The following is a 14,104-nucleotide window of genomic DNA, read 5'->3' as shown; positions in this document are numbered from 1 at the left end:
TCACGAAGAGTCCTTTGAAGCTGAAAAACAGGAGGGTCCGTCAAATAAAAGGAGTTTCTGAATAGAAACATGTATTTTGCCTATGTGAATGGTTCAGAACTATCATGATGTGTTGAATAGAGTAGTTGGCTGTTTTGATCTAGAATCCACGTTCAATGTTCGAGTCGTTGCTCGAATGAATGCTGCTTCGTAACTTGCTTGCTTCTAAAAACAGGCGACTGCCCAAGAACGCCTTCCCTTCTTCCCTGTGATGAACTTCTAGGAAGCAAGATCCTCTCCTGCCCAGCACTTGCAATGACCATTGCGCCATTCCTCGATTGCCCATTGCTTCCCTTCTTCCAAGCAAGTTGAGTCGTATAACTCGATAAAGCGCTTGTTCCTATCTCTTCAAGATTTTTCTTTGCTCGTTGTAGCGTCCGATTGTGCCGATGCAAACTTTGCATTGACATCATTGATAGCCTTCTTCCTTTCCTCCCAATACGTGGGGAGCTCAGTCATGATTTCAATCCCCAGCTCGGGTACGCGATGCAGCAGATCGGTGAAGCTGGGCATCGCGCGCACCATGCTAAAGTCGGCAACACACGTCTGAATCAGCAGCTTTTGGATCTTGTCTCCCGGCATTGTGTTGGTGAACGCGAACTCGATGACGCCGAAGAGAAGCTGATACCCAGCGTCGCTGAGTCTCGCGCGCGTCAAAGAGCTGTGGAGACGGTGTAGGCTAACCTGCCTCAGCTGCGCAATGTCGTATCTGTCGGCGAATATGTAGAGTTGAACGTGATGCAGGCAAATTTCCCCAAACAGGCGGTTCGCGACCATGAGGTCAAAATTTGCCTCGAGTTCCTCGTCCTTATTCCACGGCAACCCGGGCGGCATGCCGTACAGCTTTCCGGGGGTTCCTTGGTTGATGAAAAGCGTCAGATATCGTAGATACGGTTGCTTTTTGGATAGTCTGAAGTCATGTTTTAGGACGTGCTCGAGAAGGGAGTCGTAGGTCTCTCCTGGAATCAGGTTCGCGTTGTCGGGCTCTTGATCTTCAGCCTTTTGAAGTTTGTGCGACGTCGGCACGTTGTAGTTTCCGTAGAACGCAAATTTGATAAAACTCGTGAATACCTCTGGCTCGACGTCTTCAATCTCGACGACACCCTCGAGGGACTCGCGCGTGTGGTTGGCTAGCATGCGGTCGAAGATTACTGATCGGGAAGCTACGAGCTTCTCGTGGATCTGGAATGGCTTTCGGTCGGGACCGATCCGAAAGGTGACCACTCGTGAGGTGAGTACGCTGGCCAATTGTCAGTGGTATGTTCAGAACCGAAACTGAATGTCACGTACCCTTCAAGATCAGGTATACCTCTGTTGAACGAAGCCGCTGTAGAACGGCTAGGGAGACGACCACATCGTTGTGCTAGAGAATACGGAACCCGACTGGGAGTCGCCTTTGGTAGTTCCATGACTGCTGGAGGTGAAGTGGAGGAGTTTCAAGTCGACATTAAAGAGTCTTTCTGGATTTAAGAACTCGCAGAGCTGCTAACAGGTGGATTGGTGGAAGGAGGCATCCGGACGTTCTTCCCTGATTTGAACGTAGTCAAGAGTTTCAGTCCCTCTTATCACGTAACAATATTTACTTACCAAATTCCGCCTGTTTTCCTTCGAGTACACGTATATTTCGCAGTTGCTGGTCAATAGAGTTTTGTAATGCTCCCTTACCTACTTATTATTACTACTATATGATTAGTTCTCATCCTTATTATATCCGTAATCTCTATATCTCTACGAAACATTCTTCATATATTCAGTAGAGAATACTTTCCAAACGGAGAATAGGCACAGCAGTGATAATTCTTTTCTCCACCCACTTGATGAGCCATGTTTCAGTGATTCCATGACCCCGCAATCACTGTTAGCGTGGCTGCGGTCGAATCGCCAATGAAAGTTCCAAGTCTCTTTTTGTAGTCACTATCTACAGCGCCTCATAGTCCCTTCGAGAGACAGTAACATTGGAGCAGGTCGTTCCGCCTCGAGTCGCGCTTGGGACACGAAAGCAATCGTTCGGGCAAGGCGCGCTCGCGTTGTACTGCCATGAGAAGAGAAGGTCCGTCTCGTTTGTGAGGATCTGTCCGATCATGGACGTTTGGTAACCAGGCAGCTGGCGAGATTGCTGGAAAACGTCGTACTAGATAGTATGTTTAGCAGGGCTACCCTCGTCTCTTTCTGATGCAGGGGCTCTTACACTGCTGAGAGTCATAACACCCCAGCCGACGTTGTAGTTGTGCTGAATCGTTGTGCCATAGACGTATTCTGACAGGTCAGTGTTAGTCGTTGACGGGCACAACAGCTTCTAAGGGTAAACCTGCCTTTGAAACCCGCCCATCGAATTGCACTCGCGCACTGAAACTCGTTAGTTACCGAAGCTCCTGTGCTTTCTGGCAACTTGAAGCATTTACCATCGGACACGACTCAGCGTTTGTGTAGATTGATAGCTCTCCCCATGCGGCATAGATCTGTCTGTCGAGAATATGAGCCCTGGTCCTTGAACAGTGATTCACAGGCCTTACGTTGGCGTCATGCCCTGTTCAGCGAACTTGGCTGTGCATGCGTTGATGGCTGAGATCTCTCCGTGAACTGGAAGTTTTCTTAGTAGGTCGTAGCTACAATTACCATAGTTCTCAATACGTACTAGTAGGGTCGCCAGTTCGGAAATTTGCTCCCTCGCAGACAACTTCGTCGCTGGTGTGGTTGACGATGATGGTTCCAAATGCGGCAAAGGGGCAACTGAGAGGATGTAAGTCAGATCTAGGACTGTACTTGAAACCGACATGGAAAATAGACACTTACGGTCCGCTTTGCCGGAAGAGCGCCTCGTTCGCCTGGAAAACATTAGCAAACGGACGGCGGCATATGACAAGAACCTAGCGCCCAGACGGTTCAACCTTTTGCATGTACTCGACTCGTTTCGCTGCTGGGATCGAGTTGACCGTGAGACCGGACATATCCTGGTCATCGTTGGGAACTATGAAATGCGCCGAGCCAAAACTCACTCCACCCAGCGCCAATAGTACTTGTGAGATGAGCATCTTGTAGTATGACAGGTGATAGCGGCCCAACAAGGAATGAGATGGCAAAGCTGATTAACTCCCACATGCTCAGCACCTTTTTATAGCGACACCGTTCATAAGTCTTGAAAGTGCCATTGTCGGCGAATTCCCTCAAAAGATAAGGGTGGTCGGGGAAAAGTGGAGAGCCACGCGGTATCATCCCGACATTTCGGAACCATGGATCACATCGCGCCGGACATTGAAGCTATCACCATGAGCAACCCCGCAGTAACCCCACCCCCGTTGACATGGATATGTGCTAGTGCCATTTCTTATCACTGATGATTTGCGGTGACCTCCTTGGCATTGCCTTACATGGCGAAGATATCGGCCAGAGATACCGGTGTCGGCTGCTTTGCGCCGGATATAGGCTTCGAGTGGTATGAGGTGCCTTCTTTCCTGGTATTATCGTATACTAGGCAATCTGTGAAAGAACATCACGGACCGAGGCTACGAAGGGATGCAAAATGAAATGATGGGCCCGAAAGGAAAATGTTAACGAACCGGCATCACGCTTCCGGACAATAATTTTGTGACCTCGTTGTCTTTTTGATTTCCCTATGGACGTCATCCACGACTCAAACTCCGAAGCAAAAGCCTTAATAATCCGTCGAGCCCTCTTCGCGATGAAGACAATTTCCCGCTGTCCCAAAGCTTTCCCCATAGACTCCAGTCTGTAACACACATGACCCTTAGTCGTCAATTGGAGGAGCTACATTCGGCAACTTGTCGAGCAGTTGGCGGGTGAAGGCTTCGTCCTGCACGAGTGTATCCCGAAATCTCGGATGATGTCTCGAAGTGGGGAGAGTGGCGACGAAGTAATCCAGGATAATGTTGCAAATCGCATTGCCGGGAGCGCAGTCAGCGATGTGCTCAACAGAATCCCAGACAGTGAGCAGATCAGCCACGGTGTACCTATTGAGAGGCATGAAAAGCAGACACTCGCGGAAGTGCGCTTTGCAGAGATCCTTCAAAGGATGGATATCGTATGTGTGCGCCACGTTCAAAAGGGCGATGTGGGCGTTGAGGGTGTCAAAGCGAACATAGCGGCCAGGGAGTTTCTTTGCCTCGAGAGCTTCTTTGTGGATCGATTTGTCGAGCATTATGTAGCTACCCTTGAGTTCGCGAAGGAAATCCATGCCAGAATCGTGGATGAAAGGGTTGCTCTCTGAATACTCATCTCCCCGCTCGAGCTTATCATAGAGTGAAGGCAAAACGCTGACTTCGTCGGAGGCAAAGGAGCGGGCTTTGAGACCTTGGACCGTGTAGTCTTGGCGATATGCGTACTCCACCAGTCGAGTGAATGTAGCCTCGTCGATATCTCTCAGAGTGATTGAAGCGGAATTGGGCTGTCCTTGTGCAGAAGGCGGCATACGCACAAGCTTTGGAGAGAGGAATTCCATCACAGCTTTGGGAACCGAGAATGACTTGCCGCTTTCGCCGACATGATATTCGATTTGCGGCGAATTGAGAATTCTGTATGCAGACAATCAGTGGCCATACCCTTTACGGCAATTGATAAGATCACTTACTTTCTCATGTCAAGCATAGGTCGAACCATGGTGACCACTGTGTTCCCTAAAGTGTGAGAGAAATTCTGGTGGTCTCTCAGAATGTTGCTGACGGTGTGGTAAAGGGACCACTGTGTTCCAGGGATCTGGCGTGAATTTGCCGACCTCGTTGACAGCCCTCGGCAGCCTCTGAACACAGAAAACTCAAGATGAGTCAGATGCAAAGTTGCATGTAATGAAAGAAAGAGCTGTTGTTGAAGGGATAAGCACCGGAAGAATAACAGAAAGAGTCGGTCACTGAGAAATCCCGGTAGAAGCCTGGGAATTTGACACCTGAGGTTCGACCAACTCAATATTTGCGTTCGTCAAAGGGAAAGAGCCAACAAGACCGTATTTCCTCTTGCAAGATCGGAACATGAAAATATTTCTAAATTTTCTATTGGACTTTCTTATTTCCGGCTGAGGTGTTAAAATGCCGAAACTATTGCACGCAGCACGTTTCATGTCTTCCATGGTCTGTAAGATCAAACTCACAACACAACCTCTGAATCTCAGGAAAACAAGCATTACAGTAGCTCACTAGAAGTGTACTAATTTGGTAGGCCATCTACCAGCGTACCTACTGAGGTATCACAGAGATCTGAGATGGCTAAGTTGTCACTAAGTTAGACTTCACCTAAGGAGGCGTGAAGTGCGTATGTCAATCAGCCGCACCTAGGTTATTTTCACTGTTTGATCACGGGCCGTAAGTTCCAGATGGTTCCATCTTCATGATAGTAGCGCCCCTAAGCTCACTTTTTGCCTCATTCTACTTTTCTTTTTGCTGTTTCGTGGCGATGGACATGCTGCAATCTTCAGGGGTTTGCCACAAAATGCAGTTGCTGTTCGAATGAGCGCAGCTGCGCCATCATGACTTTGGGTGTTCGAGGTGTCACTTGGTTGGAAATTGAATGCTGGACGGTTTGTGCGTTGTGGCAATGCATGATAAGTCGAGGACTGTGCTGTTGTCGCTCTCATGAAGTTTCCCGAGTTACCGGTCTAAAGTGGAGACCCGCCGGCGGTGCGGGTTCGGCTACTAAGGCCGGCACTTATTCACATGTCCCCGACGCTTTGTGATGCCGTCAGCAATTGAAGGCGTTATGAGATTTGACTGCAAATTGCGCCTCAATTCAAACTTGAGGGACATGCTTACATTTTATGCACCATTACCAACTAGAGACATGACGTCTCTAAGCACCCATTATCCGATCATGTTGACCGTGGTACAAGGTTTCGTATCTTGTTTCGTACTCGGCTTGCACCTCGCTATGGCCCTCTAAACGCGAAACCGAGGTGCATGCGACTACAACTACCGAGCCGTTCCCACCAGCCAGCGACGCTTCTCATCCCAACCCCGCCTGTTTCTTCCAACGCAACATCCGCTGCAACACTCGAGCACCCAAAGCAACTCAACTCAACTCAACCCGTCGCCGCGCGCCTGGCTTCAACGATGGCCGAAGATCAGAATACCACGGACGACTCACATCGCGTCCCAGAGCTGCCGCTCCTCTCCAAGGTCAGGTACGGCGCTACGGCCTTTGCGATCCAAAATCTCTTGGTGAAGCCCGCGCTCTTCGTTCGTGATGTCAAAGCACATGTCATCCCGCCTGAGAACCGTCCAGAGATCGTGAAGACGTACGAATGCAGGCCGTACTTACCCGTCAGGTGCGTTTCTTTATTTCGCCCCAATTTTTGAGAAACCTCATCGCCTTTGGCGTAGAGATTGACACGTTCCAGGGTCTTCTTCCCGAAATGCTTTGACAAAACGTCCAAAGACAAGCTGCCGGTTCTCTTCACGATCCATGGGGGTGGATTCGTGCTCGGTACGCCAAATGACAACGACGATTGGAATCAGACGTATGCTTCGCAGCACCACTCAATTGTCATTGGTCTCAACTACGCCAAAGCTCCGGGTAACCCGTTCCCCAAGCCGATTCATGATTGCGAGGAGCTCTTCCTCGCCGCGCTCAATGATGACTCGCTTCCGTTGGATCGTACCAGAGTATCGCTGGCCGGCTGGTCTGCGGGCGGCAACCTGACCCTGGCTGTGGCGCAACTCGAGACAGTCAGGAAGCATCTCACTTGCATCGTGCCGTTGTACCCGGCGGCTGATCTCTCCATCACGGGAGAAGAGAAGGCCCCGACGCGACAGTACAAGCCTGAGCTCGGAGGCTTCCGTGCAAAGGAGAAGGACTTCTTGCAAGGGATTGCACCCGTGTTTGACTGGGCTTACAAGATTCCCGGCGAAGACAGCCGCAACCCGCTACTCAGTCCTACTTTCGCGCCCAAGGAGGCTCTGCCCAAGCAAGTCTTTATGATCGGCTGCGAGCTGGATATGCTTGCCCAAGAAGGCCAGAGGCTCATTCACAGGCTTGCGGGCCGTCCGCCCCCACCAGCAAAGGTTGGGAAGCCTGAAGTCGTCGGTGATGGCGAGCTCGTGCTAGACGACGAAGTTTACCACTTCGAGGTGTCTGGAGCTGACGGAAGCCGCTACCGGTGGCTTCTGGTTCCTGATACGGTCCATGGGTTTGATCAGCACCTGGACGGTATTGTACGTGATCCGGTTTTGCTTGAGGATGCCAAAATCAAGACGCAAAAGACCATCAAGATTATCGGAGAATGGATTCTTCAAGCTCCTCCTATCAGTGAAGCTTGATGTATAAGTTGGACGAGACAGATGCGGGACTTGTTTATATGGCGGTGCTGGCGTCGAAGAATTCGATATGACGGTGAAGGATATCAGCTGCGAGGCCTTTCCTATTTGCTATCTGCTTTGAACGATACTCTGTATATTATGTACTTGCGACTATGTTGATATTAATATTACAACGTATTTACTTGCTTTATTTGGCAGTTATTGCCATTAGCTTATTGATTGTATCAAACAGATGTGCGCTGTACATCAGCGACCACATGTTGACAATATCAATCGTTTGAGTCCGCAGGAACAGGAAGGATGAGAGACTAGGATCTTTTGGTGTGTTGCATCGTTCGACAAGCCTATCCTTACTTACTTCTATGGCTGTAAGAAGCAAAAGCTTGGCTTCCCTCGTGATGAACCTACCAAAATTCTAGGAGACTCTGGCCACCATAGGTGTAACGATGCTGGCATTTCTCACGAGACTCGAAGACAAAAACTATGCAAGCGGGGCAATCTAGTTGAGAAATTTTTCGCTACTCCATAGGCCTTGGTAATAAAACATCATTCTCTTCCGTATAGGTAGTGAGGTGTGCCACGCCGATGTGCGAACCCTGATAGTCAAGACGGTCTTCCAAGGTATCAGTCTGTCCTTTATGGGTGACTCACAGAGTCTTCTCATACCTCGCAGAAAGTATATGGTCTATTCCTCTTACACGTGTTCCGAAGATATCCATAGGTACGAGCGCTCGTAGGCCAGAGCGATGCAGGGTGGTTGCATGAGTCCCTGGTTCGGATCCAGGTCGTGCCCTTTTTGTCCTTTTGTGACTTGCTCAACTCCTCATGACTTAGCTCTAATCAACTGTAACGACGCGCGACAACCCGAATCTTATCCACAAGGAAGCAATCAAGATCTAGTTGTTTCCCCCTCGACTTCGATTACTTTTAATATCTCGAAGGCTGCTAGAGCTTTGGAGAGGAGAACCTTTCACAATGAGCCCATCCTGATGATCTCAAGTCTCCGAGAATTCTGTTACCCATGAGGGTCTATAGTGAGTTGAGGTGATGCCTGGCTCAAAGTTCATCTGATGCAGATTGCGGTAGTCTGCTCCCCAGCCAAGAAAGTTATCGACATGGCCCCACATATCACGCGCTTCTTGATACACGAGAATATTGAGGTAATGACATCCCCTTCTACAACAGTATAAAGTATTCAGCCGAGAGGACAGTTCTTGTAGCACGAAGAGTTCATGCTCCATGAAGGGTAGAGGCAATCTCGCGCATGAATCGAAACTTGGAAGAAGGTTCTTACAGTTGCGTAACAAATTTGTTGACAACGAAAGAAATCACGACGGAACTAGTGTTTTTCTTTTAAGTCGAACTTGATTTACTTTCTAGTTACCCCTTTACTCAGCTCAGCTAACTCGAAACCACCGTACCAGGCGCCGGCATCTTGAGATTGATCAAATAGTCGTCTACAACGCGTGAGGCATCACCCTTCAGCAGATAGCTTGTATGCCCAGATCCTTCTCTGAGAAGTAAAGTAGCGTTTTGAAACTCCTCCATCATACCAGCCGCATACACCAGGCTCGTCGCCGGATCAAATCTCGAATGTACGAGCAAGATGGGCGGCGTGTCCTTAATATTCAACGCCGTCCGAGGATTCGTGATCTTGACCGGGTACCCGGTGCAGTCAATCACCCGATGCCAAAACTCTCCCATGCCTGGTGTAGTCGTGAAAGTCCGGGTCATATCAGCCACTCGTTGTACTTCGACATGATCCTTGGCAGCGAAGAAATGTCCGTCCTGGCACTGCACGTTTGTAATGGATAAAGAGCGAGAGTCGGTAAAAATGTCACCGGAAAGTAGGCCTGGAGTGAAGAAGGAGCCATTCCCGGTGGCCCCGAGCTTAAGCATTTCGGCAAATGCTCTCCGGTCTTGAGGGAACTCCAGAGTCGACCGTGCAGAGCCTATCACGTTATTTGGTGTGGCAACAGGCAAGCAGCCGGTTTTTATGGTCCCGTCGCATTCGGCCGCCTTGAGGTTCCCCGCGCCCGCGACTTCGAGGATCTTGTTCCATGTCTGTCGGATGTCCTGTCCTCCCTCTCCGCAATTAGTCGCGTTAGCTTCGCAGAACCGAAAGAATGCCTGGATGGTGGCGTCCAAGGACGTGGCTTGTGTCATGATGTTCGATGCGAAAGATCCAGTGTGCTGCAACATCCCATCAAGCGCCATGGCACGGATTGCCTTGGGGAACAGTGCAGCATATTGAGCCCCAAGCTGTGTTCCATATGACACTCCAAAATAGTTCATGGGTTCTCCGCCAGTAGCTGTTTGTTGTCAGCTCCTCCAGCCAGGATAATTTAATAGGGAATAGATCTTACCCACACGGACAGCCTCCATGTCCTTGGCGACGAATGTTGTGTCCATGTTGTCGAACAGTGGACCAGTCATTGCCCGGCAAGACTCACCCACAGCTTTGTTGTAGTTGAACAGCTTCTGGAAACCCTCCGGCGTAGTCGCATCAAACTCGCTTGGCTGATTGGCCAGATTCGTGTCACACTTCTGCGGTGTACTCAGGCCAACGCCTCTTGGGTCCATTCCAATGATGTCGAATGACTGGCGTACTGCGTCGCTGATATAAATCCCTTTCGAAGCCATTCGTGCGACCATGCTCGACGCTGCCCCTCCAGGCCCGCCGGGATTCACGAAGAGATTGCCAATGCGCTTGCCTTGTGCCGGGAGTTTGACTATCCCCAACTGAACTTGAGGACCCCCAAGGTCATTGTAGTTCAATGGGACCGAGAAGTTTGTACATTGGAGAGCCGATGTGGCGTTGTTGCCTTTGAAAGGTCGAATGTCCCCGGGACAAGCTGCCCATACTATCGGTCCCTGGATTTCCTGATGGGCTGGTCCGACAGGTTGAGGAATATTGACGGCCGTCGCAGCGATGACGAATGCCACGACGCCAAAGAGCAGGCGGGAAACCTGTGAGTCCTTCATCATGAGCTACTTGGGGACGTTTGACAGTGTTGAGATCCCGAACTTCCCAGGGAAGGTTGCCGTATCGTAGGTTGAAGTGATCGTCCACGGACGCGACAGAGAGGGGAGGGTACGGACGAGAACATTCTTAAGGGTTGAGTTCGTTTCCCCATCAGATTGGGTTCGTCGGGAAACATGCTTTTGATGTGCCCCTGGCAGGCACCCTTGAATCATGAACCACCCCCTGGAAGTGCTGCTTGTTAGTGTATCGGCCTTGCGACGACACTAATTTTCGCTTTTTGTTTGTGGCCGAAGTGTCTCGCGCCTGTGTCAACGTCTGCCTTGCTGCCCATGAGAAAGTTGCCGTAGGAAGGTTGAAACTGGCATGCAAGGAATCGGGACCGATTAGAGTTTGTGTAAGCTTCCGAAAAAGCTTATTACGGCAACCATCCCGCCGGCTGTATGGAAATCGTAAGAAGCTAGCAGCGGTGCCAGGCAGGCCAGTTACAGTAATTGATCTGTCTATGTACGCGGTACGGAATAGTGTATCTGCGACCTCCTTGGAAAGAGTCGTCGCGGAGACGAGTTGATTGCGGGCAGCAACGAACGCCTAATCCTGCACTACACTATTAAAGATTGAACGGTCAGGTTGGTGGCATGGTCACCAAGCTGTTGGAACCTGCGTGGTTGAGTTTAAGACTATCAATTGCGATGCACCGTGCACGCTTGTTTGTTTGCCTCGCATTGTCCCTGTCCGTTAAAGCAGACAACAAGTGGGTATTTTCATGAAAAAACGGCGTGAGCTTATTGCCTCGGGCATTAGCATGGTCTACTCATTGGCCACCGGAGAGCGCGATGCAAGTAGCACAACGTGGCGTAGCTATTTCGACGTTACAGCTGTAAGTTTACCAGCCCCGCCATGTTGATCCCCCTAACGTCTACCTGGACGATGCCATCAGGTGACCACCAGAGCCCAAACTTATGCGGCTTCGGCTTCCTTTAGAAGAGCCTTTGAGAGCAGGAATGATCAGGCAAAGCTATTGTAGCATCACGCCGGAAAGGCGAAATAGACGCGGAAATGCGGGAGCATCTCAGCGCGCCGCAATCAACCAACAGAACATATAAACAATAATATGTGATTTCGTCTCTAGGCGAGCAATGTGACTTGAAATTTTTTTTTCTCAATTCATTTCACCATGCTGCGCAACATATAATATGATCAAGACATTCAATTCGTTCAAGGAAAGGAAGACTGCATGGTAGCTTTCCCAGCAACGCCTGCGGCCTCATTTACTTATTCAGATATCTCACAATTTATGGCATGCAAAAATGGGCATAGAAAGGGAGTGTTCCTTCTTGAAACCAAGCGAGCGAGAAGTACAGAAGGATCTATCAAAGGAGCTTATATGAGTAGCATGTGGCAACGCTCGTAACAGGCCTCTCGTGGAGTGCTGATGCTAGTCCTATTTTTTGTCGAACTGATTAACTTAAGCTTACGGTACTAGAAACCCGAATTTTTGTTCGCAGAACTGAAAATTACAGTAAGTACTTGCTCTTCTGGCGGACAGTCTCCTGGTCACAATATGGGCATCGAGATATGCAATAGAGATGCAGTGTTCCTGGGAATGGGGGGTAGGGGCGAAAGTCTTGCTGACAGCCCTATCCACAACACCAATGAGTTGATTTTAGTATTGTATAATTGAAATTACGCGATCAAAGGCGTGGCCTGGGGTGAAAGATGTCATCACGACGCCGACATAACGTTGCAGAGCTTACTAATTGATTGCGGACTAGTGACAAAGTCTGGTTTCTATAAAGGGCGATTTGTGTACGTCCCGGTGGGTTGTCCGCAAACTCCGCAGCGGCGCAGATCTCCGCAAGGACTCTTCGCCATAATTTAGATATAAAGGCCGTATAATGATTAACAGGTGTCGTGGCATTACAAACTACAACTATCGATTCAAAGGACAAGTCAAGGAGTTCGTCTCAAATTCTTTTCTAGCAAAGTTCGAGAATTGCGATATTTCGAAGTTTTATCCGCAATCATCATGACTCCTACAATCCTCATTGCCGGCGCGACGGGCAACACTGGCCGAAGTGTCGTCGAGACTCTCTCCCGTTTTCTGAGTAATAGCGATGTTTCGCCTGATACTCGCATCCTTGCTCTTACGCGTTCCATCAATTCGTCAGCCGCTCAGCATCTCGCAAGTCTCCCTAGTGTTACAATGATCGAGATGAACTGGGTCGATATCAATGCCTCTTGGCTGCGCGAACAGAACGTCATCAAGGCTTTTATCGCATCACACAACAGTCCGAGTCAATTCGCCGAGGAATCGACCTTCCACCAGGCCGCACTGAAGGCCGGCGTACAGTACGTTGTGCGCATCTCCACAACGGCTGCCAACGTCCGTCCAGACTTCGAGGCTTACTACCCGCGGACTCATTGGGCTATTGAGACCATGTTGAGTTCGCCAGAATTCAGAGAACTCAAGTGGACATCCCTACAGCCAAACATTTTCTTCTCGGCACACCTATACAGTGCGGTTGAGTTTGTCAAAGAATACCGTCAAACGAAGAAGCAGGGAATTCTGAAGCTCATCGCCGACAAGGACGCACCCGTAGGCGCAATAGACCCTGACGACATTGGTACTTTTGCTGCTCATTTGCTGTGGAAACAAGATCCTTCTCGGCATAATGGAGCAAAGTATGTTCTGAATGGGCCTACGGATGTGACTGGTCGAGACATTGTTCAGTGGGTGGAGGAGGCAATTGGTGAGCCCGTGGACAACGTCGAGTACAGGGATGTGTCTCTTGTGGACGCTATGGTATTGGCAACAAAAGAGTCCAAGAACGTGATATCCTCGATCAAAGCTGCTCCAGTCACGCTGTGGGAAGGCAAATGCCCGGCGTCGACCACAAGCAAAGAAGTCATCGAAATAGCCGCGCCCAACCGTTCAGTCATTGATGCGTGGAAAGCCCTCCTGTCTGCAAACTAAGAATACTTTGATTGGAATTAAATGTGCTCTTCGAAGGGCTAGAGATCGCAACCATAATCTACACCTGAGCCATCGAGTCGAAGAGATATTTTGTACATAGCTTCTGTCCTATAGACAGAGCCAAAATAATAGTCTGATTTACTTATCACATAAGTACCATACCGATTTCCGCTTTCTGAACCAGTCTGATGTGCGTTCAGGTACCAAAGGAGCCGTGTAAGCGAGCAAGCATTCGAAGTTCAAATTGCTGGAATGAGATCATCACGACACCTAATTGGTATTGTTGCCCCGCACAATGGTCGATATCCACGTCACGAGTCGTGCATACATGAGATGCATGATTGGCAAAACGACCGGTGAATCACAAACCCCTCACTTGTGCAGCTCAGTCGGGTTCCGTCGGAATACCTACTGGGCCTGTTACGCTGTCTCAGAATCGTACAACTCCATTGGAGAGGCTCAAGCTCGATGAAAGTCGACATGCCAAGCCTGGAACCCCTCCTCTGCTGCAACCACCTCGATCTAGTCTAACGTGCGCGGGTGTAGCCGAACAGTTTGTGTGCCCAGTGCTACTCTAGGAGCGATCTCCCCGGGCCGACGGTGATAGTTCCGGATCATACCCGATCGGACCAGACCTATCAAGACTCCCTGGGAATTTGTTAGCTTCTGAGTAGTACAGTCAACAAAGTCTCTTCGTTTCTCACCCCTCGCCAGGTCTAGTGTGCCGGCCATTCCGGAGACATTAGGGCTTCCTCATTCGTCGTGTATATTGGTCTGTTTTGAGCTCAAAATAAAGGTTTGGCTAATGGTATTCGATATTGGGTGTCCGCCCACCCTTTTCAGTCT

General features: G+C 49.7%; 6 protein-coding genes across 6 annotated transcripts; 2 read left to right on the top strand and 4 right to left on the bottom strand.

Annotated features, from left to right (window-relative positions):
- Positions 1-387: 387 nt before the first annotated feature.
- CCOS01_13306 (uncharacterized protein) lies at positions 388-1,448 on the bottom strand (the record flags this gene model as incomplete). The annotated part of the gene is made up of 2 exons (XM_060461452.1): positions 388-1,279; positions 1,330-1,448. The coding sequence occupies 2 exons, from the start codon at positions 1,446-1,448 to the stop codon at positions 388-390; spliced, it is 1,011 nt and encodes a 336-aa protein (XP_060307880.1).
- Positions 1,449-1,957: 509 nt separating this feature from the next.
- CCOS01_13305 (cytidine and deoxycytidylate deaminase zinc-binding region) lies at positions 1,958-3,071 on the bottom strand (the record flags this gene model as incomplete). The annotated part of the gene is made up of 8 exons (XM_060461451.1): positions 1,958-2,170; positions 2,228-2,295; positions 2,361-2,385; positions 2,442-2,502; positions 2,553-2,619; positions 2,675-2,769; positions 2,833-2,864; positions 2,928-3,071. The coding sequence occupies 8 exons, from the start codon at positions 3,069-3,071 to the stop codon at positions 1,958-1,960; spliced, it is 705 nt and encodes a 234-aa protein (XP_060307879.1).
- Positions 3,072-3,784: 713 nt separating this feature from the next.
- On the bottom strand, positions 3,785-4,653 carry CCOS01_13304 (uncharacterized protein; the record flags this gene model as incomplete). The annotated part of the gene is made up of 2 exons (XM_060461450.1): positions 3,785-4,568; positions 4,625-4,653. The coding sequence occupies 2 exons, from the start codon at positions 4,651-4,653 to the stop codon at positions 3,785-3,787; spliced, it is 813 nt and encodes a 270-aa protein (XP_060307878.1).
- A 1,439-nt stretch (positions 4,654-6,092) lies between these two features.
- Positions 6,093-7,298, top strand: CCOS01_13303 (uncharacterized protein; the record flags this gene model as incomplete). Its single annotated transcript, XM_060461449.1, has 2 exons — positions 6,093-6,307; positions 6,380-7,298. 2 exons carry the CDS (start codon positions 6,093-6,095, stop codon positions 7,296-7,298), a joined length of 1,134 nt encoding a protein of 377 aa, XP_060307877.1.
- Positions 7,299-8,699: 1,401 nt separating this feature from the next.
- On the bottom strand, positions 8,700-10,283 carry CCOS01_13302 (uncharacterized protein; the record flags this gene model as incomplete). The annotated part of the gene is made up of 2 exons (XM_060461448.1): positions 8,700-9,610; positions 9,665-10,283. 2 exons carry the CDS (start codon positions 10,281-10,283, stop codon positions 8,700-8,702), a joined length of 1,530 nt encoding a protein of 509 aa, XP_060307876.1.
- Positions 10,284-12,310: 2,027 nt separating this feature from the next.
- Positions 12,311-13,258, top strand: CCOS01_13301 (uncharacterized protein; the record flags this gene model as incomplete). The annotated part of the gene is made up of 1 exon (XM_060461447.1): positions 12,311-13,258. One exon carries the CDS (start codon positions 12,311-12,313, stop codon positions 13,256-13,258), a length of 948 nt encoding a protein of 315 aa, XP_060307875.1.
- Between the last annotated feature and the right edge of the window lie 846 nt (positions 13,259-14,104).

Source organism: Colletotrichum costaricense, assembly GCF_030867565.1.
Source record: "Colletotrichum costaricense strain IMI 309622 chromosome Unknown Scaffold_17.1, whole genome shotgun sequence".
Taxonomy (NCBI): Eukaryota; Fungi; Ascomycota; class Sordariomycetes; order Glomerellales; family Glomerellaceae; genus Colletotrichum; species Colletotrichum costaricense.
This window is presented reverse-complemented; position numbering and strand designations above follow the sequence as displayed.